General features: G+C 37.7%; 1 protein-coding gene across 1 annotated transcript; it reads right to left on the reverse strand.

Annotated features, from left to right (window-relative positions):
* Positions 1-396: 396 nt before the first annotated feature.
* LOC126202916 (all trans-polyprenyl-diphosphate synthase PDSS2) lies at positions 397-27,110 on the reverse strand. Its single transcript, XM_049936999.1, has 6 exons — positions 25,987-27,110; positions 25,789-25,917; positions 25,327-25,528; positions 8,779-9,045; positions 3,033-3,191; positions 397-1,026 (listed from the first exon to the last, which is right to left on the reverse strand). Exons 1-6 carry the CDS (start codon positions 26,319-26,321, stop codon positions 871-873), a joined length of 1,248 nt encoding a protein of 415 aa, XP_049792956.1. The 5' UTR covers positions 26,322-27,110; the 3' UTR covers positions 397-870.
* Between the last annotated feature and the right edge of the window lie 109 nt (positions 27,111-27,219).

Consider the following 27,219-nt stretch of genomic DNA (forward strand, 5'->3'; position numbering starts at 1 on the left):
GCAAGTAATGCTTAACTTCAATCGCAAGGTGTTGTCAGTATCGCCAGAAGTGGAAATCTTCACTACACCCATCCAGTTGCAATACTGAAATTTCTGCCTCTCATTCCTATTCTTCTCATTTACTTAACTACTAGTAGACATGAAAGGGCACACTCATGACAACTCTTTCAGAGCAGTTCGAACACACAAACACACACACACACACACACACACACACACACACACACACATTACATTGAAGTGCAGCTAGTCCCATCAATTCACTATGACCAATAAAGTAAAAAAATTGATAATTTGGTGGTAACTGTATAAACAAAAAGTATATATATTAAAGAAACAAGATATATATATATATATATATATATATATATATATATATATATATATATATATAATTTTTTTTTATTGCTGTAAAACAGGTTCCTCATACTGACTCACTTAATTGAGCATTGTATGTGTAAGTCTCTTAGTATTGCAGAATTTAAGTACTTTCATCTTCAAGTTTTCACAATGGAGGTGAGCCACCAACAACTGACTGACATACTTCACATTACAGGAATTATTTTCATAATTTACACTGTCAGTTTTCAGTTACCTCTTCACTTTAAATTGAAATAATAGATGTTAAAATCTGCTCTATTATTATTTGTGTCTTACATATTTCATATATCAGTTTTTTTTTTGCCTTATTTGCATGAGAATAGATAATACACATGTAGGGGTGCCTAAAAAATCACAAACTGCAAGGCTCCATGAAGAAGTACTCCTCTAGGAATAACACAAGAACAGACCCAATTTTTCCTCTTAACATTAATGAGTCTCCATCTTGATTTTTCCACTGATTTACTTTTTTTTCCACAGTACATACACTTACAGTTCACCCATAGCAACTATAATGTTTGACAGTGCAGTACGAGCATCACTTTCATCAAACACTTTTAGAACTTCCATTGCTTTCTGGGAGTGCTTTTTTTGAAGTTGTTTTGTACGTTTGATTCCAGGGCCTTTTTGGACAATGCTGTGTACCTGCAAGATAAAATAAACACACAAATTTAAATAAAAAAGCTTTGGAAGACCAAGAATTAATACTTGTGGAGCCTTTATAATAAACTGTTGTTTTGGAGAGTGCAGTATGTTCAGCTGATGGATGACAGGGAGAGAGGTGAAGCTTGGTTTAATGATGGCTATCAATATCTGATTCAGGAATATAAGGAACTTAATTGAGTGATGCATGAAATGTATTTGCAATTTGTGAATATGAGTATACATCAGCTGTACCTTTTTACTAGAAACACATGAAAATTTGTGCCAATTCGGGACTGAAACCTGGATTTCCTATTTATCGCGAGCAGTTGCCATAACCAATTCAGCATATCTGAGCATGCCGCCAGGACTGATCCAGACTCCCTTATGTCCTGTTGTCTCGTTCCATACTCCTTGTATATTATATGATTCCCGCATAGGGAGAAACAATGTTTTGCTCATCAGTTTCCGTTTGCTTTGGCATCAAATACAGTTATTGCAGTGTCTGTACTTCTTTGTGCCTGTGTAGTTTGATTCAAATGTCCTTCAGATATGTTTGAAGGATAAGATACTGCTGCCTATTTGCAGTCATATTAAAAACATAAAATTTGCAAATACAATTATACAACAGGTGTACCATTTACTAGAAACACAATGAAACTTGTGCTGAACCGGGACTTGAACCTGGGTTTCAATATTGACACCTGGATTATTTTCCTGACTGCAGAATTTCTAACAGTATTTGGGAAAGTCTGAGGTCCTCTGCATATTTTAATGTATCTGGTTACTCCGTAATCATCTAGTATCAATATGGTTCATTATACAAAACTTTTTTAAATTATCTTTCCCTTTTGTAATAGCTCTTCTCAGAATGTGCAAGTTGTGATTCCATAACTTTTTCAATGAAAAATATGAATGTTAATTTTTCATTTATGATAAAATTAATTGCAATGAGGAAAAAACATTTTAGAGGGTAATGACATTACCTTTTTTCAAATATAATACTCCATCTCTGTATCAGGTTGTTGGGAAACCTTGTTTCCCTCAACTGCAAATATAAGTTTACAAAAGGCAGCTAGATATCTATTAGCCATACCCAGCTGGGATCAGGTTATTTTAACAACACAAAACTTAAGTTCAAACAATGGAAATTATAGGTTAGAATATCAACAACCTAAGGAAAAGATAGATTGCTACTTACCATGAAGATATGTTCTGTTGCAGACAGGCACCACTAAAAGACACTTACACATTATCTTTCGACCACAGCCTTCTTCAGAAAAAGAAACCAGATGTTCATTCACACAAGCAAGCATATTTCATACACCCATGACTGCCATCTTCAGCAGCTGGGACGAGAATGCAACTGTCACATAGAATGGAAGCAGCAATCTGGAAGAGGCAGAGGCAGGGAAGGGGAATGTACAGGTGAATGGAGAGAAAACTGGTCAGGGACTGGATTGCCAACAGGTACAGCTTTGGGAGGCTGTGGGGCAGGGAGGTGGAGTGGAGGGGAGGGGGGAGCAGGAAATGAGAAAGTAAAGGAGCAAGAAAGATTGATGGGCCCACTGACAGAGGATGGCATACAAACAGGGTGGGAGATGAGAATGGGGAGGAGGTGATAGGACAGAGGGTGTGGTAACTGTATGTTACAGTAGGCTGAGGCTGAGAGATGATGGTCATGTATGCATGAGATGCACTTGCTTGTGTGAATGAATGTATGTTTTCTGTTTCTGATGAAGGCTGTGGTCAAAAGCTAATGTTCAAGTGTCTTTTAGTTGTGCCTATCTGCAACATAACATGTCATCTTTACAGTAAGCACAAAACTTAAGTTCAAATCATGAATTTACAGAGCATAATCTCAAGAAATTGAAGCAAAGGTGAATGGTATGTCACATCATTGACCATCACTCATTTCCAGTATATGTACTTCTAATGTGTTGAATGTTTGGCTGTACATTTGTAATTCAGTCATACTCTAATAATTTTCTCTCTTTCTCCAGACTTACCTTCGTGTAATCAACATTCAGCACCGATTCATGTCCTTTCTCTATTTCCTTGTAAAGTTTCGCATCATGTTCTAAATGAAACAATATAGGTGCTGATGTCAAGTTAAAGGGCGAATCTGGTGTATAATGTGATGCAAAAGGTTCAAGATCAAGGCATGCCTGCATAAAACAAAAGAATATGAATAAATTACATCAAATTGCTTCTGCAGTATTGGTTTGCAATGTACTACACACAAGTAGAAGAAACTTTTAGTGACATTCTGCTAAATACATTAATGTTGCACCAGATTCCAAGCAGACATTATTTCATGAGGTGATGTAAATTTAAATATCATTTTGTATCAATATGAGACTGGAAATTCCTGGGTAGAATACAAATGAGGAACGTTCTAAAAAAACTCAACAAACACATTTTTTTTTTTTTTCCAGAATGCGTTTGACGGATTCTGGTTCTTTAATAAGAGCATCGTCTTGCTTTTTTCCAGAATGCGTTTGACGGATTCTGGTTCTTTAATAAGAGCATCACTTAATGGGTAAAAGAAAATATGACAAAACTGAATATCTGCAACTGTAAAGGGAACCTGATTATAGCAAGTTACCACAAAACTCGACATGTCCATTTTTTATGATTCCACAAAACTCAACTAATCCTTCTTTTGTACTGCATGGTTCAAACTGAAATTTAAAAGGTAAATTTAATAACCTTTAAACTCATGCTTACTGTCAGGCAATCACACAATATGCTACAAGATACACCAATTCTTTGCTAAGCACTTGTTGGGCAACAAAGCAATCGATCTTTAAAGACCAGTAATTTTTACCTATTTGGCAGGAGAGTGAATTATGCACAAGTTGCAATGCCTATAACTCAGAAATGGCTACTCCAAATGAAAAGTGTCAAACAAAAAATTATAGACTATAAATTTTTGTGTAAAAAGAGCTTGTACATTTTAAAATTCACTCACTCCTTTGGAAATATGCAAATAAAAATATGAAAGAATTCATAGCACTGAAGGAGAAACATAGATGAAATTGTGGATATATTGAGTTTTGTAAAAATGTGTAATTTCTAAGATTTTTTTTTTTCTCAATAAAGGAGCTCAGTGATGAACTTCAGTTATTCCTTCATCAATTCACAGCTACATGGATGGCCAGAATTATACTTTTGAAATTTTTTGAATCAACGATATTGAGTACAACTAAAAAATACCTATCCAGTAATGTTCTGTAAATGGTATTTGTTGAGCTTTGTTAAAATGGTCCTCAAATAGTGCAAGGGTTAGAGTTAACCATTCACCACACAGCTGAGGTATTGATCATTCAACAGGTGTATAAAGCAGGTTGAAAATGTTGCTGATCTTTTGACAATGTCCTTTGAAGCTAACAGGTACGAGGATATTGCCAATAAGGGCAATATTGTTTTCAATCTTATTTCTGTTGATCACACATCATCTCACCTACATTGCTGGCTATTAAAATAGCAAGTCATGAAAGCGGCATGCAGCAAACATCAAATTGGCTTGAAGTGCAAGTATGCTTGGATATTCAGATGATTAGCATTTTAGTGTTAACTGCAAAAATTACATAGGGATAATGCCATCTACTTTCTGTATATAAAAGAAGATTATACAGCTAGTTTCTCATTCAGAAATCACTGCTGAAATTTAGTTGTCTGTCAGAGAATGTGTTATTCCTCATGTGCATAGCCCATTGAGGCTGCAGTTTATCATTCTGTGATATTGCTGCTTGCTTTAATCAGGATCCCATGATTCATGAGAATATGGAATCAACGGCTTCAGGAAGGACAGACACACTTTTGCTTGGCCACGCAGGATCATACATACATCCGTGTCATGTGCATTGGATCATAAAATGGGCTTATTTGTAGAAATACAGGTCTCCACATGGACAGTGTGATGATGTTTAGAGCACCACAGATGCTCAGCATAGCAGTCATTGTGGCAGCAGTGTAGAGAGGTGGACACAATAGCTAAAAAGTGGTACAATGCCTAGTAAATTGTGACTTCTAACAATAAACGCAGAGCTAATTGGAATCTCATAAATAGTGTTGCCAAAGAATCACATAAGGTCAAAATCAATATCTCTCCACAAGAGTTTAATGATTATTTCGTTAAATCTATCGAGGAAGTTAGCAGTGGCATCAGTAAGCCTGATGCAAGTCCATCAGAACTCTTAGAAAAAAAATCATTATGGGATGCCCTACAGTAATATTCTCACTTTCTCTGAGGTAACGTCTTGTACTGTATTAAGAATAGTAAGGAACACTAAGTCATCATATAGTGTTGATATTTATGAGATATCTCGCAATATGCTGAAAAAAGTCATTGATTCCATTGTTTATCCATTGACTCGTTGCATAAATAAATGTTTACCAGAAGGATACTTACCAGAGAAGCTGAAATTATCTAGTGTGGATCCTGTGTATGAAAAGGGTGACAAAGACAACCATGCGAATTTCAGACCAATATCAATAGTTCCAGTTGTGACCAAAATAGTAGAATACATCATTTACCATCAGCTGCCTGCTCATTTTGAAAAACTTGGAATTAGAAAAAAATAAACAATAGATGCAATAGACTCTGTAATTAAATATGTTCTTGAAGTGTTTGAGGAGAAGGGATTTGTTCATGCCACATTCTCTGACCTGAGTAAAGCATTTGACTGTGTAGGATGTGACACACAGAAGCTCCAGTTTTATGGCATCAGGGAGAACAGCCTAAAAACACTAAAGTCTCATTTCCAAAACTGTGGGCAAGTTGTTGTACTGGCACAGAAACGTCTACCGAGAAACAAACTAAGGTGGGAGTTCCGCAAATATCTGTATTGGGACCATTTTTGTTTTTGGTGTTGATCAAAGACCTACCCTGCTTTATAAGTTCCGAAATAGTGCTATTTGCACATGACACTACCTTCCAAAATTACAACCATGATCTAAATAAGTTAAAAGATTCTGCTGACAATACACTCGCCCAAGTGTCATACTGGTTCATGTCAAATGGGTTTATCCTGAATGAGAACAAAACACAAGAAATGGTATTTACTCTGAAGGACAAAAGTCCTTTTAGTGATCCCTGTTATATAAAATTCTTGGGGGTACACCTAGATGACAAATTGTCCTGGGAGCAACACATAAAATACATTAGTGTTAAATTATTCAGAGTAATTTACTTATTAAGATGTCTTATGAAATGTTAAAACATATTATTTTGCACTTTTTCAAAGTACTTTGTCGTATAGACTTATTCTCTGGGGAAACTCAAGCCATGTTCAAAACATATTACTTCTGCAGAAGAAAGCAATCAAGAGTCATTACATGTTCTCAGCATAGAGCATATTGTTAGTCGTATTCTCTGAATGTAAAATAGCGACTGTTACAGATCTGTATATATACCAAGTGCTAACCTGTAAAAAAAAGCATCTATATGAAGTAAAATGTAAAAATAATATTCATGGTCACAACACAAGAACTAATAAGTCCGTACATACCTCATACCATAGATTATCAAAGTCAATCAATAGCTATGAGCTAGTGGGCCACAAACTATTTAATAAGCTACCACAAAGACCTTCCAGAGTGTGAATTTAGGAAAACGTTAAGTAAGTGGCTTCTTGCCAACCCCTTCTATAAATTAAAAGAATTTTTTGACTGCAACATGGAATTGTAAGGTAACAACTGACATGGTCAAACAGTTTTATTTGCTAATGTAATGGTTATGTTATATGTATAAAAAAACTTGTCTATTGCTGTAAATTACTTTAGCATAAAGTTTGAGCAGAGCGGAATGACATATCTGTCATTCACCCTCAGTTAGACTCAATGCCTAGAAAAGAGAGCCACTGCCATTTGCCAGAGAGGTTCCAAGCTTCTCTTTATTTTTGTGTGGCCTTCCTCGTAAACTTTGTCAAGTGTTGTGTCAACTGACAATAAGAAATGAGTGAGGACAGACCCAAAGCTCTTCACTCTTTTAGGGGATTCTCTCTCCTTAATAACATGTTGCTCACTACGACACTGAGTAAAATAGTGTAGATTTTTGGAATAATCAGTATTTCTGTAAACATGTGTCTTGCAATTTAGCTAGCAATTCAATAAAATAACTGACTGGACTGGAAACCTTTTTAGCTGAAAAGCAAGTCTAGCAGATTGTGACTGGGACATTCAGGATGCACTGTGAATCTTACCTACTAGCCACTTCACACAGATTAGGGAAGACTGACTATGCTATTGGCCCTCATTAGCAAACAAAAGGGAGCTCCACCAGACACATACTCTCACCTTGATGTTGTAAAGTGCAGCTGTATATTTGTTGTGATTCAACCCCTCCAAGCACTCATCCCTAAAGGCTTGGAAATTACAGGAGTGATCTCCGTGGTAGACCCCTGTTACTGTACAGGAAGAAGTGGTCACCCCATACCAGAGGAAAATATGTGGCTATTGCGAGAAATGTTCACCCAAAGCTCAGAACACTAAACACATCAGGCAGCCCATGAAAATGGCCTAATGCACTACACAATATAAATTCGTGGAAGCCACATTACTGCCAGGAACTGTGTGCAGAATCTGTGATCATCAGACGGAGCAAAGAGAAATCGTAGTATGCTGGTTCATACACTTCCCCGACTTGTTTTTAAATGTAAGCTGGAATGATTAAGCTGTGTTTCTTATGGGATGATTTGTAAACTGCCACACTTTCCATTACTGTATAAGAGATTCTCCACATGTAACTGATGCAGAAATGCAACATCACACCAAGATAATGATGTCATGCTGTATAATATCGAAACAACTAGTTAGCCATTCCTTCTTTGCAACACAATGAACTCTGACCATGCTGAAAATTCACGTTTGGCCATTTTGTCCACAAATGACAAAATCAAGAATCTCTTATTTATTCAAGATGGTGTTCTGCTACATTTTGCAATTAGTCTAAACACCTAGCATTTTCTCTCTCATGCACTGCAAGTGTTCCTATTGAACTTGGTTAAGAACATTTGTAAACACTTGGAGACACTGGTAGAAAAAACTGGTGCCTATGTAGAATTCACATTATAAAAACAATCTGCAATATTCTGCTGATCTTAATAAATCTTTTTTCAATAAAGTAGAGCAGTTATTTTGGGAAATATTAGTTACATCCAGTAGGCACTTGCTTTCTGCCCACACTGCAGATGTGGCATTAAGGCAGTTGACAGGAATAGAGAGGAGCTTGAAATCATCATTAAGCTTTTCAACAATGTCTTACTTTCAAGGTAAAAATTCATGGGGAAGGATAGAGAGTGAATATGAATGAAGAGTTTGACAATAGACAGAAATGCATGAGCGTAGATTGGTGGAGTGAAATGGGAGGCACTGGGTGGAGGTGGAAAGCCTTATGTAAATTGAGGCCAGGAAGATTGAAGGATGTGTTGTAAGGACAATTACCTATTCTGTAAGTCAGTGAAGCTAGTCTTCAGTGGGGGGTTCCAGATGGCCCAGCTTATGAAGCAGCCATTGCACTGGAGCATTTTGTATTCACTGGGTGATCAGCTTTGCTCTTCAAATGCCCATAAGGTACGCTATGCCTGTGATGAAACTGGAAGATGATGTACTGGATGGGAGTACAGGAAATGTGACCCATTTGGCAAGGGATCTGCAGAAAATCCTTATATCACACACATTTCAAACTATTATCTAACAAGTTTTAAATAACCTCCTTCAGATATCTGTGTAGTTTTCTCTATAACATACCTGCCAAGCAAGCGCAAGGTGTTTGCCAAAGAGGTACCCTTGTTGCTGCAGTTGCGGTCCATGTCCCGCAAGTTTGAGTGTTCCTTGACATGATTTGCCAAGCAAGCTACCAGCAGAAAGCACATTACGTATTGTCCAGTCTTCTTCAGCATCACGATAACCTGGAGTACCTGGAGGCCAAGGTAATGGATTGTTCTGTTTGTCTCGCCTTCCCACAAATTCAGCTTCAGCTAAATCTCTCACAGCACTGCTCATCAACTCAACCAGCTGTCAGAATAAAAGGAATCATTTGTATTACTGTGCTGTAATATGTGCATCAAGAATCCAGTACTTTTAATAATGCAGCATAGCAGACTATTATGTGTGATTCCAGTAAAGTGACAGCTTAAACTAGAGTTGCTTTCCAGCTTAGACAAATGATGATTAAAGGGCTATTAGCAAAGTCACTTCAGTGATATGACTGAACAACTACAAAAACAACCCAAGAGTTTGTATTCAGCAAGGCTGATTTATCACTGCATAGCTTATTAATTCTGTAATTGAACACATGAAAAAAAAGTAGAAAAACTGTTGCAAACTAATTAAAATGGGAAAATTTTACTGGTGTAAATTGTAAAACTGCTGTTGTGTTGCTTAGCCCTAGATTACTGAACCCACATAAAATTTATGATTGCAGTAGGGTATAAAACAGAATATTTCATGCATAATTCGGTATGTAACATAACACTGGAGATCCAATGATTGTAATTAACTAATGCATAACCTATAAATTATGACTTCCTTTGAATACATCTGAAGTGGTAGAATTTATGATACTTCAATAGCAATGTCTTCCCCCATGAACCATGGACCTTGCCGTTGGTGGGGAGGCTTGCGTGCCTCAGCGATACAGATGGCCGTACCGTAGGTGCAACCACAACGGAAGGGGTATCTGTTGAGAGGCCAGACAAACATGTGGTTCCTGAAGAGGGGCAGCAGCCTTTTCAGTAGTTGCAAGGGCAACAGTCTGGATGATTGACTGATCTGGCCTTGTAACATTAACCAAAACGGCCTTGCTGTGCTAGTACTGCGAACGGCTGAAAGCAAGGGGAAACTACAGCCGTAATTTTTCCCGAGGACATGCAGCTTTACTGTATGATTAAATGATGATGGCGTCCTCTTGGGTAAAATACTCCGGACGTAAAATAGTCCCCCATTCGGATCTCCGGGCGGGGACTACTCAAGAGGACGTCGTTATCAGGAGAAAGAAAACTGGCATTCTACGGATCGGAGCGTGGAATGTCAGATCCCTTAATCGGGCAGGTAGGTTAGAAAATTTAAAAAGGGAAATGGATAGGTTAAAGTTAGATATAGTGGGAATTAGTGAAGTTCGGTGGCAGGAGGAACAAGACTTTTGGTCAGGTGATTACAGGGTTATAAATACAAAATCAAATAGGGGTAATGCAGGAGTAGGTTTAATAATGAATAAAAAAATAGGAGTACGGGTGAGCTACTACAAACAGCATAGTGAACGCATTATTGTGGCCAAGATAGACACAAAACCCATGCCTACTACAGTAGTACAAGTTTATATGCCAACTAGCTCTGCAGATGATGAAGAAATAGATGAAATGTATGACGAGATAAAAGAAATTATTCAGGTAGTGAAGGGAGACGAAAATTTAATAGTCATGGGTGACTGGAATTTGTCAGTAGGAAAAGGGAGAGAAGGAAACATAGTAGGTGAATATGGCTTGGGGGGAAGAAATGAAAGAGGAAGCCGCCTTGTAGAATTTTGCACAGAGCATAACTTAATCATAGCCAACACTTGGTTCAAGAATCATAAAAGAAGGTTGTATACCTGGAAGAATCCTGGAGATACTAATAGGTATCAGATAGATTATATAATGGTAAGACAGAGATTTAGGAACCAGGTTTTAAATTGTAAGACATTTCCAGGGGCAGATGTGGATTCTGACCACAATCTATTGGTTATGAACTGCAGATTGAAACTGAACAAACTGCAAAAAGGTGGGAATTTAAGGAGATGGGACCTGGATAAACTGAAAGAACCAGAGGTTGTAGAGAGTTTCAGGGAGAGCATAAGGGAACAATTGACAGGAATGGCGGAAAGAAATACAGTGGAAGAAGAATGGGTAGCTCTGAGGGATGAAGTAGTGAAGGTAGCAGAGGATAAAGTAGGTAAAAAGACGAGGGCTAATAGAAATCCTTGGGTAACAGAAGAAATATTGAATTTAATTGATGAAAGGAGAAAATATAAAAATGCAGTAAATGAAGCAGGCAAAAGGGAATACAAACGTCTCAAAAATGAGATCGACAGAAAGTGCAAAATGGCTAAGCAGGGATGGCTAGAGGACAAATGTAAGGATGTAGAGGCTTGTCTCACTAGGGGTAAGATAGATACTGCCTACAGGAAAATTAAAGAGACCTTTGGAGAGGAGAGAACCACTTGTATGAATATCAAGAGCTCAGATGGCAACCCAGTTCTAAGCAAAGAAGGGAAGGCAGAAAGGTGGAAGGAGTATATAGAGGGTCTATACAAGGTCGATGTACTTGAGGACAGTATTATGGAAATGGAAGAGGATGTAGATGAAGATGAAATGGGAGATAAGATACTGCATGAAGAGTTTGACAGAGCACTGAAAGACCTGAGTCGAAACAAGGCCCCGGGAGTAGACAACATTCCATTAGAACTACTGATGGCCTTGGGAGAGCCAGTCATGACAAAACTCTACCATCTGGTGAGCAAGATGTATGAGACAGGTGAAATACCCACAGACTTCAAGAAGAATATAATAATTCCAATCCCAAAGAAAGCAGGTGTTGACAGATGTGAAAATTACCGAACTATCAGTTTAATAAGTCACAGCTGCAAAATACTAACGCGAATTCTTTACAGACGAATGGAAAAACTGGTAGAAGCGGACCTCGGGGAAGATCAGTTTGGATTCCGTAGAAATGTTGGAACACGTGAGGCAATACTAACCTTACGACTTATCTTAGAAGAAAGATGAAGAAAAGGCAAACCTACGTTTCTAGCATTTGTACACTTAGAAAAAGCTTTTGACAACGTTAACTGGAATACTCTCTTTCAAATTCTGAAGGTGGCAGGGGTAAAATACAGGGAGCGAAAGGCTATTTACAATTTGTACAGAAACCAGATGGCAGTTATAAGAGTCGAGGGGCATGAAAGGGAAGCAGTGGTTGGGAAAGGAGTGAGACAGGGTTGTAGCCTCTCCCCGATGTTATTCAATCTGTATATTGAGCAAGCAGTAAAGGAAACAAAAGAAAAATTCGGAGTAGGTATTAAAATTCATGGAGAAGAAGTAAAAACTTTGAGGTTCACCGATGACATTGTAATTCTGTCAGAGACAGCAAAGGACTGGGAAGAGCAGTTGAACGGAATGGACAGTGTTTTGAAAGGAGGATATAAGATGAACATCAACAAAAGCAAAACGAGGATAATGGAATGTAGTCAAATTAAATCGGGTGATGCTGAGGGGATTAGATTAGGAAATGAGACACTTAAAGTACTAAAGGAGTTTTGCTATTTAGGGAGCAAAATAACGGATGATGGTCGAAGTAGAGAGGATATAAAATGTAGACTGGCAATGGCAAGGAAATCGTTTCTGAAGAAGAGAAATTTGTTAACATCGAGTATAGATTTAAGTGTCAGGAAGTTGTTTCTGAAAGTATTTGTATGGAGTGTAGCCATGTATGGAAGTGAAACATGGACGATAACCAGTTTGGACAAGAAGAGAATAGAAGCTTTCGAAATGTGGTGCTACAGAAGAATGCTGAAGATAAGGTGGGTAGATCACGTAACTAATGAGGAGGTATTGAATAGGATTGGGGAGAAGAAAAGTTTGTGGCACAACTTGATTAGAAGAAGGGATCGGTTGGTAGGACATGATTTGAGGCATCAAGGGATCACAAATTTAGCATTGGAGGGCAGCGTGGAGGGTAAAAATCGTAGAGGGAGACCAAGAGATCAATACACTAAGCAGATTCAGAAGGATGTAGGTTGCAGTAGGTACTGGGAGATGAAGAAGCTTGCACAGGATAGAGTAGCATGGAGAGCTGCATCAAACCAGTCTCAGGACTGAAGACCACAACAACAATAGCAATGTAATGTTTTCACCACTTTAGTGTTCTACAGTTAAATAAGATTGCAGAACACAAATGTTTGCCTAACAGGAGGGGGAGTACTTTCTGGTAAGTCAGTTACATGACACAAACAGTCTGTAGATTAACACTTATGAAAAATGCAAAGCTAAAAATACTACATGTGACAGAGATGACCTTTATTTCACAAATTAGGTACATGGCAGTCCACATATGTTTAGCATTACATAACTGTATACGATATCTAGCTCAATGTAATTCAGAGCTGTGTGAGAACACCTTGCACTGCTGATACTGTGAACTCTCATACTGACTGTACAAAAGGGGTTGTTCAGAAACATATCAATGCTCTCTTCGATTTAGCACCACTGTTTGGGAATTCCAGTTAAACTACAGTTGCTCCTATAATCAGCTGAGTGAATCAGCTCAAAGGCTGGAGGAAAACATGAGCAGACCATCTACAGTAGGACCATGGTTAGTAAAGCAGTGTGTTGTTCGAAACAGCTTTACTGTAAACAAATCTAAGAAGATGTGGATTAGAGGAAGGGCGAACATACAAAGAGCAAGCGAGGACCTCTCCTGCGCCCCCCCCCCCCACCCCCCCCAGTCTCCTCCATGCCAGCTCTAAGGGCAAGGAAAAAAATATAGTGTAGTCAGGTGTTGTTCTATCAAGAAAATGACTGAAAAGTCAGTATTACGCAGGTATTTAGCAAGGTCCGAAATGAATCTTTTTAATGGCTGCTTACAAGTCACCATTCATCTTCCAAAATATTAAAAATATTCCATGCCCTCAAGTCTTGCCCCCCACTCCTCCCCCACAAACTGTCGTATGGGAGTCCTTGTCCGGATATGTTCCTGAGCAATCTCCTTACACACCGTCTGTGTGAGAGTCCAAAGAGTATCAAGAATGACTGTTGCACCATGACATTGAGAGACACCAAATGCCACATCGTTCCGTAAGATCGTACTCAAGTGTGGTTTCAGTTATCTGAGACTGCAGATGTGTGTGCAAGTTGCGTTTCCGTGTGTGTGTGTGTGTGTGTGTGTGTGTGTGTGTGTGTGTGTGTGTTGCTTACAAAGGACTTAATGGCCGAAAGTTATAATTGTGTGAATCTCTTTGTTGTGCCTATCGCGACTCAGCAACTCCGCTTTTTGCTGAGTAGCAACTTTCCTTCTCTAATATTGTTACATTCCATCTTGGATTTTCCATTGTTTGATTTTTGCCTAATTTAATTCGACTCCATTCCACTGCCCTTGTTTTGATTTTCTTAATGTTCATCTTGTATCCTTCTTTCAAGACACTATCCATTCTGTTCAACTGCACTTTCAAGACCTTTGTCTCTGACAGAAGTACAATGCCGTCAGAAAATACAATTTTTTTTATCTCTTCTCCCTGAACTTTAATTCCTTCTTCAGATCCTTCTTTGGCTTCCTTTGCTGTTTGCTCAAAGTACAGATGAGAGCAGCCCTGTCTCTCACCCTTCTCAACCACTGCTTCCCTTCTACACCCTTTGGCTCTCATAACTGCTGTCTGGTTTCTTCATAAGTTGTATACAGGGTGTCCCAGGAGGAATGGTGGATGTTCAGGTATATGGCAGGAATGATCTTTCAAAACAATAAAATGCAGTAAAGATGGGCTCTAAAATGCTTACCTTAAAAGCTATGAGCATTTGTTCATTGTCATTAATGAGAAACACAGCTCTCCTACTGAACACATGTTCATAGCTCATACGATATGCATTTTAGAGCCCATGTTTACAAGACTTTTGCTTCTAATGATCGTTCGTGTCATAGCCATGAATATTGACAATTCCTCCTCAGATATTCTGTACAACCTTTCAATATCTTCAGAATTTCAAAGTCACTATATAAAAATATTTTAGCAAAGTCTACACAAGCTATAAATGTAGGTTTGCCTTTTGTTAAACTATCTTCTAAGTTAGGACATAAAGTCAGTATCATCTCACATGTTCCAACATTTGTCTGGGACCCAAGCAGATCTTCCCCGAGGTAGGCTTCTATTAGTTTTTCCACTCTTTTATAAATAATTTGTGTCAATATTTTGCAACCATGATTAGCTAAACTGATGGTTTGGTAGAACTCATATCTCTCAGTCCCTGTCTTCTTTGGGATTGAAATTATTACATTCTTGCTGCATGTCTGCAGGTATTTTGCTTGCTTCATATATCTTGCACACCAGATGGAATAACTGTCATGGCTGACTTTCCCACGGATATCACTAATTCTGAAAGAATATCATCTATTCCACAGGCCTTGTTACAATTGGGTCTTTCAGTTCTCTGTCAAATTCTTCTTGCAGTATCTTTCGTCCCATCTCAGCTTCATCTACATCCTCTTCTCTTTCTGTAATATTGCCTTAAAGATAATTTTCCTTGTACAGTTCCTCTATATAGTCCTTTCACTTTTCAACTTTCCCTTCTTTGCTTGAGACTGGTTTTCCATCTAAGCTCTTGATATTCATACATTGGTCCTCTTTTTCTCCACAAGCCTCTTTAATTTTGCCATAGGTGATATGTATGTGGGCTGCCCAGAAAGTAAAAAACATTTTGGTCTAACTAAATGAAAATGAAAGATATTAACACACAACTTTATTTACAAAGTTACAGTAACCTAATATGTTTTTCAGTGAAGTCACCATAACTATCAAGGCACTTATTATAACATGGGACCAATTTTCAATTCCCGTGTTGTACTCCTCTACCCAAAGATTTGAGCCAGGATGTGACTGCTTGTTTGAGGTCTGCATCATTTGGAAACTGTCTTCCACCAAAAAATTTCTTTAGTTTCAGTAGCAAGTGAAAATCACTTGAGCAAAGTCAGGGCTGTAAGGGGGATGACCAAAAATTTCTTCATTCTTGAGCTATTTGTGCTGATGCATGAGGCTGCATATTGCCATAAATCAGAAACTCATTTGCCGACAGCAATCTGCATCTCATTTAGGATGGTATGCAAAAATCATCAGTTTGTTTCACAATAGGCCTCTGAACTGATCGTTTCTCCTCTTGGCATGAATTCCACATGGATCAAACCCTTTAAACCCCAAAAAACTGTCATCCCTTTTCTGATGTTGAGATTTTATTTTATTTTTTTTTCAGGGTTTTGTGGGAGAGTTTGAGTGATGCCACTCCATAGACTGCCATTTGTTCTCTTCTGTCGCATTCAGGTAAAAATTCATGGAGTGCCCCCATCCATTTCATCTTTTGGACATCTGTAAAATTCTTAGGTACCCACTGAGTGCGCATTTTTTGTAGCCAAGATACTCTATTGCTATTTCATATAGGACTGATCATGAAATTTGAGGAAAAGAGTCGTGTAACGTGCATAAAGTGAAAATTGGAGTTTTCCTGAATTTTGTCTTCAACTTTTGCCTTCAAGCCTATAATAACTGATGATCTTTGTCATGCACACTAGTTCTTCCTTGGTTAAACATAGTGCACAATTTCCTCTCTGAATACTCATTTGTTGCACTGTCACCATAAACATTCTTTATTCACCAATAAATTTCAGACCTTTTGTGCATTCAGAAACTGAATCACATTGTACACTTTGCATTTGGCAGGACTTCTGATGGGTCCCACCATTTCAAAAAGTTACATGACAAAGAGGCATGACCGTTTAGCAACAAACCTCAGCTTACACTGGGACGGGAGGGGAGGGGGCGATGCATGTCACTGGCATGCTTACAATTGTGGTGTTGCAGAATCAACACCAAGTGTTGTACACAAATTTTCTTTACTTTCTGGGCAACCCTCATATCTTCCTCCTAGTTATACAAATTCCATAGACTTACAATTGTTCAATAACCATTCTTGTATTGCCATATTGTCCTTTCTGTCAGTCTCAGTTTTTAGACATTCTTATTCTGTTTCACCTATATTTTCTCCTTCCATCAATCAAATTCAATCTCTCTTGTGATATCTGAGGATTTCTACCTGGCCTTGTCCTTTTACCTATTTGATCCTCTGCTGCTGCTTTCACTATTTTATCTCTCCAAGCTACCCATTCGTCTTCTGCCATATTCCTTTGCCCTTTTTCACTCAATTGTTCCCTACAGCTCTTTTTGGAATCTCAACAACCCTTGGTTCTTTCAACCTATCCAGGTCCCATCTGCTTCATTTTCTACTTTTTGGAAAATTTTCAGTTTTAATCAACAGTTCATAGTCAATAAATGATGGTCCTAGTCCACATCTGCCCCTGGAAATGACTTACAGTTTAAACTTGGTTCCGAAATCTATGTCTTAAAGTTAATAATCAATCTGAAACCTACCAGTGTCTCCTGGTGTTTTCCATGTATACGACCTTCTTAGTGGTGATTAAATGACGATGTGTGCAAAATTCTATCAAGTGTCTTCCTCTTTCATCCCTTTCCCCCAGTCCATATCATCCTATTTTTACTTCTCTTCCTCTTCTTACTACTGAATTCCAGTCACCCATCACAATTAAATTTTCCTCTGCCTTCACTATCTGAAATAATTTCTTTTACCTTATCACACTTTCTTTCGATCTCTTCATTATCTGTGAATCTAGTTGGCATATAAACTTGTAGTACTATGGTGGGTGTTGATTTTGTGTCTATTTTGGCCCATGATAATGCATTCATATGCTACTCATAGTAGCTTCTTATTTTATTGTTCATTATTAGATCTCTGAGTTTGTATTTATAACCCTGTGCCCATCTGGCCCTCCTGTGACCAAACGTCGCTAATTCCCCACTATATCTTAACTTCAACCTATCCATTTCCCTTTTTTTAATTTGAATTAATAGCATTATTTATGAAACAAAACCACACCAATATTTACCTCATCCGAATTACTACATGTAAACACTTTTAAATTTCCACATTTAATGATTTGGTTTCCTTGTATAAATGTGCATTATATAGAATATAATGTGTAAGAATGCTAGGTTAAAAAAGAATGTCATGCAATTAAATAGTTACTAGATAAAATGACTTGCTTCAACAAAGAGATAAGAGAATATTTTTTAGTGCAGCCATGATCAATGTCAGGTGCATACATTTCATTTTGTTGTCGTGGCCATAAGTCCGATGCAACTCTCTCATTTAGTCTATCCTCTGCTCCTCGATAGCTACACAATTGTTATCTTCAGAATTTGTCTGTAACGGTGCATTTCAAAAGCTTTTATTCTTCGTCTTGTCTGAACTCCATATTGTCCACATTTTACCTCATTACAAGGCAACAGTCCAGATAAATAACTTACGACTTCCTAACATGTAAACTGATATTATATGTCAACAAATTTATCTTTTTCAGAAATGCTTTTCTCGCCATTGCCAGCCTGCATTTTATACCCTCTCTACTTCGGCCATTATCAGTTATTTTACTGCCCAAATAGTAAAACTTTTCTGCCACTTTTAGTGTCTTGTTTCCTAATCTAATTCCTTCAGCATCATCTAATATAATTTGACTAAATTCCCTTGGTCTTGTTTTCTTTTATTGATGTTCCTCTTATAATTCCTTTTCAAGACACTATCTATTCTGTTAAACTCTTCTTCCTAATCCTTTGCCATCTCTGACACAATTATAATGTCATTGGCAAACCACAGCATTTTTATTTCTACTGCCTGATTCTCTTTCTGAATTTCTCCTTGGTTTCCTGCACTGTTTGATGGCTTTCCTTTCATGTCCTTTGAATGTTCTACCCACTGTCTGGTTTCAGTATAAGTTAAACGTAACCACTTACTGCCTACATTTTATTGCTGCTACCTTCAGAATTTCAGTTCTATTCCTGACAGTGTTGTCAATAGCTTTCTCTAAATCTACAAATCCTATAAAGATAGCTTTCTCTTTCTGCAGCCTATCTTCTAGGATAAATGGTAGGGTCAATATTGCCTCGTCTGTTCCTATGTTTCTCCAAAACCCAAACTGACTTCCCTAAGGTTGCCTTCTGCCAAATTTTCCATTCTTCTGTAAATAATTTCTATCAACATTTTGCAACCATGATGTTGACGATGTGGCAGTATTCACACATGTCAACACCTTCTTTGGAATTGAAATTGTTACATACTTCCTTAAGTCTGATGGTAATTCACCTTTCTCTTATATTTTGCACTCCTGGTATATAATTCTGTCATGATTGGCTCTCTCAAGGGTCTCTGTAATTCTAAAGAAATATCATATATTCCAGGGTCCTTGTTACAATATAGGTCTTTCAGTGCTCTGTCAAACTCCTCTCGCAGTATCATATCTCCAATCTCATCTTCACCTACTTCCTCCTCTCTTTGTATAACATTGTCCTCAAGTTCATTTTCCTCATATAGATCCTCTGTATATCCCCCTTTTTTGCTAAGTACTCGGATGCCTTCTGAGCTCTTGATATTCATAAAGTTGCTTATTTTTTCCACAAAGGTCTCTCAATTTTCCTATAGTCAGCATCTATCTTTGTCCTAGTTGCACTGCTTTTACAGCCTTGAATTTGCTTTTTAACCATTTCCGCTTAGCTATTCTGCACTTTGTGACAATCTCATTTTTTGGACATGTGTATTCCCTCTTGTCTGCTTCATTTTTATATGTTTTTCTTTTGTCACTTAAGATCAATTTCTCCAATGTTATCCAGGTATTTCTACTAGGTCTCGTCTTCTTACCCATGCGATCCTCCACAGCGGTATCATTGTATCTCTCAAAGCTACCCATTCATCTTCTATTGTATTCCTTTTGCTCATTTCAGTCCAACATTTCCTAATGCTCCCTCTGCAACTTTGAACAACCTCTGTTCCTTTCGGTTTACCAGGCCCCACCTCCTTAATTTCCTACCTTTTTCCAAATGTACCAAGCGAGGTGGCTATGCCAGTCTTAAAATATTGGATTCGCATTTGGAAGGTCCATGATTTACTTCCTGTCCGCCATCCTGACTTGGGTTTTCTATAGTTTTTCCAAGTTGCTAAAGTGAATGCTGGGTTGGTTCCTTTGATTAGGCCATGGCTGTCTTCCTGCCCTATCCTATCCCACTTTACTAATGTTTTATATGTGTATATATTATTTCTGTAATGAATGTGTCATGCCCAATACTACTGTACTAAATGGTCTGTGGAAAATAAAATAAAATAAATTCTTCAGTTTTAATCTACTGTTCATAACCAATAGGAGATACAAAATTAGGCAACCAAGTTAAACACTAACTGCACACTGTAAGGAGGCCCTTATGTGGAGAATGCTGAGGGAGACCATTATGTGGGGAATGGGGAGGCCCTTATGTGGAGAATGCTGAGGGTAAAATATTGTAATCAGCTTGTAGTTCATTGGCTGCTGGGATAAGCCCTACCACCTCCTCCCAGGGCAGCAACCAGCTCATAGTAAATAAAAGAAACCACATAACAGGTTTACAGAAGTGGCACAAACGTTGATGGGAGAGGCAATACAAAGCCCAGGAACAGCTCTTCGCTCATTTCCTGAATAGATTTATTATTTATTTATTTGTCAATAGGTCATTTAGTACAATATTATTAGACGTGTCAGAAGCAACAGAAATAATATATACACACAAAACATTGACAAAATAGGACAGGATAAGGTGAGGATGGGGCAGGAAAGAAATAGTAGTAGTAGTAGTAGTAGTAGTAGTAGTAATAATAACTACACGCAACACATGCGAATCAGCATCATTTTCATAATTGGTACTTTATTGCAATGGTATATAAAATTGTTATGTAGCTAAAGTTGAAAACAAGCATAACCATTCTGCAGCTGTCTGAAGGTAGTTGAATTTCACTAACAAAAGAATGTGTTATCACTCAAGCAAAAATTATTACTAAGAGGACATACAGCTGTAAACACACAGAAGAGAAAGGATCAATATAAATTTGTGGTATCCAAGAATTAAGTGCTAAGAGCATAGTCCTATCAATTCACGCAGGCTAGGATGTTATTGAATTTAGCATATGTTAAAATGAAGAACTAAGTAAGGAACATGTATTTTTTTGTTTTCTCCAAAATATTTTCTGCTCCAAGATACAGTCCTCCAAAGATGACACTGCGCATACCATTTTGAAGATACGAATTTAGGAAAAAATTTTAAAATGCTGTATCTCTGGAACAGTTCTAGATATTTTGCTGGGGTATTTCTTTCATTTGAAAGATAATTGCTTTATGTTTACAAAGATATCCTCTATTTGGACTTACATGTCAAAGTTCTTTTACTATAGCGTTCTGAACTTTTTTTTTATAATTCATGGATTATTTTATTTATTTATTTATTTATTTTTTTTCAAAAATCTCAATCCATAAAATTTTGATTTTTTTCTGTTGTTTAGTACCATGTAGTTCTACATTTCCTGAAAAGAAGAGCTTCCATTTTTTGATTGAACATTTTTTATAAACAATTGAAATTTTTGGCATACATAAACCTGTTTTATTATCACATAACAGGCTTGTAAAAATCAAAACCTAGCCTTATTTAACATAATTTTAGTTTTGGAAGATGAGTAAGAGACTCATTATTCAAGCATTTTAAATGATTCCGAAATGTATGTGAAAGGTCCAAAGACTTAAAGGTTTCAATTTATACAACTTCTGCGCCCTCTGTTTTGTTCTGAAATCAGGCAGTCAATGAACTACAAATGGGTTCCATTGCTTCAGTATCTTCCTTTGGTATAGAGTGATGCCTTCCTGTTGAACCAATAGGAACTGGAGCACTTAACAATCTTCAAAACATTTGAACAGGAATTCAGCAATGATGGCACTGTTGCTGTCCTTCAGCTGGAAACCTATATCCAACACCTGGTCCATGTGGTAGCATAACGTTCACTACAGTTTTGTTGAACTCATAACTGGTGTCTATAATCCATCAGTCACAGTCATACTCACATGCCACAAACACCCTCCTTCTCACGTTGTGAATCTGAATAATATCCTGTCGTTTCTGAGGTTTTGGCCAAATGAATGAAATTTCTTCTTTCTTGCTCTTTAAATTGTGTGCATTATGAGTGCATCCATCACACTGAGTCCAAAAATGAGTCTTCTGAATTCCTTTCCCAGGAATAGTTTGTTTGGACCGTTCTTCTTTTTTCTGCTCACGGAATTCTTCGATTTCCTCTTTGGACAAAAGAATGAGGGCTGTGGATGTATGACTTTGAAATCCTCAGCATTCTGAATTGTAGCTGTATTTGGTATGGAGAGATTATGTTTTGTAGCATGGTCCTTCAGCTGGCCTCCTACACCATCACAAGGCCCCTTCCCATGACCAGTAGCATTGTATACCCAGTCAGTTGGCACAAGCCTCAGTTCAGATAGCTGGTAACAATTTTTAAGGTGACTAGGAACGATGATGAGCTTTGCTGCCCGTTTGCAGTTGAAGAATATTGTGCGTTGCTAGCAAAGTGTGTACTGAGTCATGTCCTGTGTCATCACTTACAGCTGCAACACTTTTGTCTTGTTTTGAAAATATGTCACTCCTGTAAAAGTTGAAACCTGGTCAATACTCCAATGATACCCTTGTACTTCTTGTGAGATAATTACAGATCAGTTCTCAGCAAAACCACAGTGAAGCTCTAAACATAGTTCTTCAGACTGTACACACCCTTTCACTTCTGCAATGTGTTGTTGCAATTTATTCAGATGCTGTTGTGTTACTGCTTTCACTAACCATTTACCAAGTCTTTCACTAACCATTTACCAAGTTCATCAATGAAACTGTCAAGGCAACAGTTTTCTTAATTAGTCTATTTCACTCCCATGTTGCATATATAATTTCTGCAGAGAGGTGTCTGCTACGTCTTCCAGGCCAAGCATCTGTAAAGACAGGTCTTCCCTTTCCAGGGTAGTCACAACATTCTTGAAATAACAAGCCTCTCGCTTTACGCCACAGACTACTAATGACTTCACCAAGGTGTCGTATGTCACATACTCCAGTAGTTTCTTCAGAGTTACCACACAAAGGTCAAAATTCGCACAGTACATACATAAACAGACATCTCTAGGTGGGTGTGGAACAATCCACTTAGGTCGTAGTGCCTAAAATTTTGGTCTTCCAATATATGAAGTTTTATAGTTGCTCTCATCAATTGAAAAAGTTTCTTTAATACTGTGAGTCATGTACCTCTTCACTTTCACAACTTTTTGACCTCCAGCTGTTACAGTTATAAGTGTCTTTTCTGTTGGCAGTCTGGTGAGAACAGTCCCATTTATCTTCCAGATAAAATGACTGCACTATTTGAACTTGAGCTACTTCTACAGGATGACCATAATAGGGACCTGGTCTTCCAAAGACTCCTTTTACAGACCTCACATTTCTTGATCTGTCTACCACGTACTTTGATACTGATGGAACATGGTTCAAAATTGTTTTCTTTGGATATGTCTTTTCACACAATATTCAACAGCTGAATTCATATTTGTGAAAAATTCCTGGCAAGAGGTGCAAGTGTGCTTTGGTTAATTTTCTTCTGAAGATGGAGTTTCTACTTTGAAGAGTGTGGTCAGTTTTGCTGTAGTGTATTCATCCATACCTTTTATAATTTCTCTGCACTTTCTTGATGCATAGAGCTTATAACTCGACTTCACTGACCACGGCTTCTCAACAGCACTAACACCTGCCTCTGTAAGTTGACTAATTCAGGGTATTTAATTCTTCCTCTATTGATGAAAAATCTGCATCGTTCAGATATTATTATTGTTGTTATATTCTGTCAAAACATTTAGAACACAAAGAGTCGTCACTGGAAACATGTTCACTTTGAAACAGAGTCCTCAAATGAGAACACTTATTCCCAACCTGGACAAAGTCTTATATATCACTCTTTTATGGGTTTGCAAATAGTCAGCACACTTCACTCTCCTGTGATCCCAGTCAGAAGACGTTTCAAACATTCCTTTTCACAAAACACACTGCAACTGTGTCAATTGGCAAATTCCTCACAAAAACACAGAACCCAGTGGATGGTCTCTGATTTCTTAGAAGCCTCTTCAGTAAACAAATTAGCACTGAACAACTACAATACATAAACCTGCAATGAGCAATCACGACAAAGAAACTGACAAGAAACTACAACAAAGTATAAAAAATATGTGCAACAATGAAAGTGAAAAGAAATAACTGCAACAAAGAAAGTGATAAAAAATAACTGCAATAAAGCTAAACATTTTTACAAATAAATTAGTAAGAAACAACTTCAGTGACGACATACATTACCCCTGAAAGGTAAATTTTTTTTTTTTAAACAAAACCTGTCCAACTAAAAAGTAGAAGCTCTCCTTTACAGACAATATAGTACTACATGGTACTAATCAACATAAAAAAATCTAACTTTTCTGGATAGGAATTTTTGAAAAAAAAATTTTTTCTGTATATTATAAAAAAAATTCAAAATGCGACAGTAAAAGAACTTTGAAGTTATGTCCACACAGAAGATACCATTGTAATCATAAAGTAATTATCTTTCAAATTAAAAAAAAAAACTCTAACAAAATCTCTATAACTGTTACAGAGATACAGCATTTTAAAATTTTTTCCAAAATTCGCATCTTTAAAATGGTGTTTGCAGTGTCATCTTTGGAGGCCTGTATCTCAGGGCAGGGAAAAAAAAGTGTGTTTTTTATTTACTACTGAATTTAACATATGCTAAATTTAGTAATATCTGAGACTATGAAGGTAACCCCCCCCCTCCCCCCCTGCCTGAAGTAATACTGATTATTCCTAATATTGGAGTTCTGTTGTTGCAGAGAAAAATAGGTTTCCAAGATAGAAGAAAAGTTAGTGTATCCTTAAGCATAGGCGTCTACAGAATTACCCATGAGGGGGTTGGGGTGGGGAGGGGGTGGGGGAGAAGGAGGGGCACAAGACTCACTGTGAGAACCAAAAACTGAAAGGCATCCATCAACAAAGCCACAGTATTGTCTCACTATGACCAGTCATGTAGTGCTATAATGAGCTAAATATGAGGTTTACCACAGAATTACAGGAAATACTTCTAGGATTATATAAGAAGTGTGTAATGAATAAAAATTCTGTACTCCAAATTCCAGGAAAGAGAGAGAGACAGAGAGAGAGTGAGTGAGTGTGTGTTTGTTTTCTGCACTGGAGTGTCAATAAATGAGAAAAGTCCTAGGTTGTGTTCTTGTTTTCTTCATTTTTTGGTCGTATTTTGCTAAACCATGGTTTAAGACTAACATAATATACAGTGGTCTTAAAATGATGTGAATTTCACCTATGGCTGCAGTAGAATCATTCAACAAATTCATGCAGACAAGCATCCTGGCAGAAAAGCAGTCATCTCCCTCTAACAATAAGAAATGACATTTCATTACTGAAACTCCTACAAGACAGAATTAGCCAAACATTAAGAAGAAACTTGGGTAAAAAGCACATAATTCATTATTTTCCCTATCCCTTTTGTTGAGCACTCCACTGTAGTCATGCAAGGTTCTTTTACATCATGCTACACTTACATCTTGATTGCGCAGAGATGCCAGCTCCATACAAGAATTAGCCAGCAAGTAATCACCACTTAGCAAAGCAATCTTGTTGCCAAAAGTCATATCACCCAGATCAGCAGCTTCAGGGTAAAGGCCAGGATATATATTAACCATGCCTTTATGGACCAGGTGACTTGTGCGGATCATTTCTGTAACTTCTGCTAAGGCTCGCTGACTGTAAGAGTATCATTTATCATTCTCAGGCAGCGTAAAATAAAGCTGTTCTACAAATCCCATCTACGCAGCTGAATACACATATAGGAATATATATTGCATAACATGTATCCAAGTGTTGTTAGTAAATACAGTGACAGCTAAAGCTATGGGTAGTTACTTTGCCAAACACAAGTGAGCCAGTTTTGTATTTTATGACATTTGCTTAGCATTGGTGACATTTAGGTAAAATCATCTATAGGAAATACAGACTCTCTCTACCTGTGGAGAACCCCTGCTGCTTTATCTTCCTCCATTTCTTCCACATTCAAATGTCCTGCAGCTTTGGAAATTAGCAGTACAATTAGTCCCCAGGCTTGCATGTTATTGCGACCATTGTATAACAAACCCCTGTAAACAATGCACTTTGGTTATCTTCGTACTACAATAGACAATCACACACATTTAAAGATAACTCACTTAGCAGTTTTCAGCAGAGGGTGGTTTGAACCCACTAATTTCCTGAGGTGGAGAGCAACGTTAGCAATTTCGTCGCTTAAAAGCCACCGTAAACTGAGAAATGAGGTAGGGTATCCAACTATTTTTTCTGCTTCGGAGACAGCTTTGTTCCAGTCTGGTTTCTGATTGTGTGTCAGTTTAACTGCACCAAGTCGCCCACTGCTTACATGATATGTTTTATCGAAGAGAAGTCTTTGTAGAACAACGGGCGCTAGCTGATCAGCTGTTCCATTCTTGTGCGTCAAGAGTACTCCACATTTCCGAAACAATCCACATTTAATCGACTGCACAAACATTTTAGACACAGCGATTCGTCTCTGTGCTTGCTGTCAACGGTGAAAGCAAGGAGAGAATCACATTACTGTTCGGTATGCCGTGTAGGAAAGTGTCTCGTGAATCTGTGTCATAACCTGTTTGTCGCAGTGAAAGCGCTTCCTACATAAACCATCTCCCTCTCTTTCTTCAGAAATTTTTTTTCCATTGTGCACATTTTTTCTGCGCCCTTTAGAATCCTTCAAAATTACTACAAAAGAAATTAAGCTGATAAATTGTTTTCGTGAAATGTTGACGGATAATTACTGGTAGCTTTGACAGTTCAGCCCTTTGCTAGATACTACTTAGCCTTGTATACTGTAAACTATCGTCGGTACTTATCATATGAAATCATTTTTTAATAAACCAGGGGGAGGATATGGATCTGCATAGTAACCACTAAACGGCCAGGACACAACTAAGACTGCTTGGGCTTCGAGCCTACGGCAACATACCGCAGTTGTGGTAGTACACTGGGTACCTGTCAGAGGCTGCAAGTATGGTTTAAACGTTTTTCTCACGATTTTTTAGTTTAATTTCTTCTTTTTCTATGAGTTTGTTTTGTTTTCTGTACTTGTAGGTTTCTAGCCGCGAGAACTTTGCCGCAAGTTCAAAAATGAGATGTATCTTAGTCAGTGATCATCATCATAGCGAGTGGTGTGAGTAGTCACCCGTTTAAAGAAACAATACTTCACCCCTAAACACTCAATACAATATTTTCTTCAATTATCCAACAATCCTACAAGTTTTTAAAACGAATATTTTAGGGTACTCTTGCAAAAATACAGACACGTGATGTTATATGATTGGATTCGCGCTACTGGTTATTACAAACATATTAATTAAATTCCACCAAAAATCTATGCGGAAAACATATATTAC

This window comes from Schistocerca nitens, chromosome 9 (assembly GCF_023898315.1).
Source record: "Schistocerca nitens isolate TAMUIC-IGC-003100 chromosome 9, iqSchNite1.1, whole genome shotgun sequence".
Taxonomy (NCBI): domain Eukaryota; kingdom Metazoa; phylum Arthropoda; class Insecta; order Orthoptera; family Acrididae; genus Schistocerca; species Schistocerca nitens.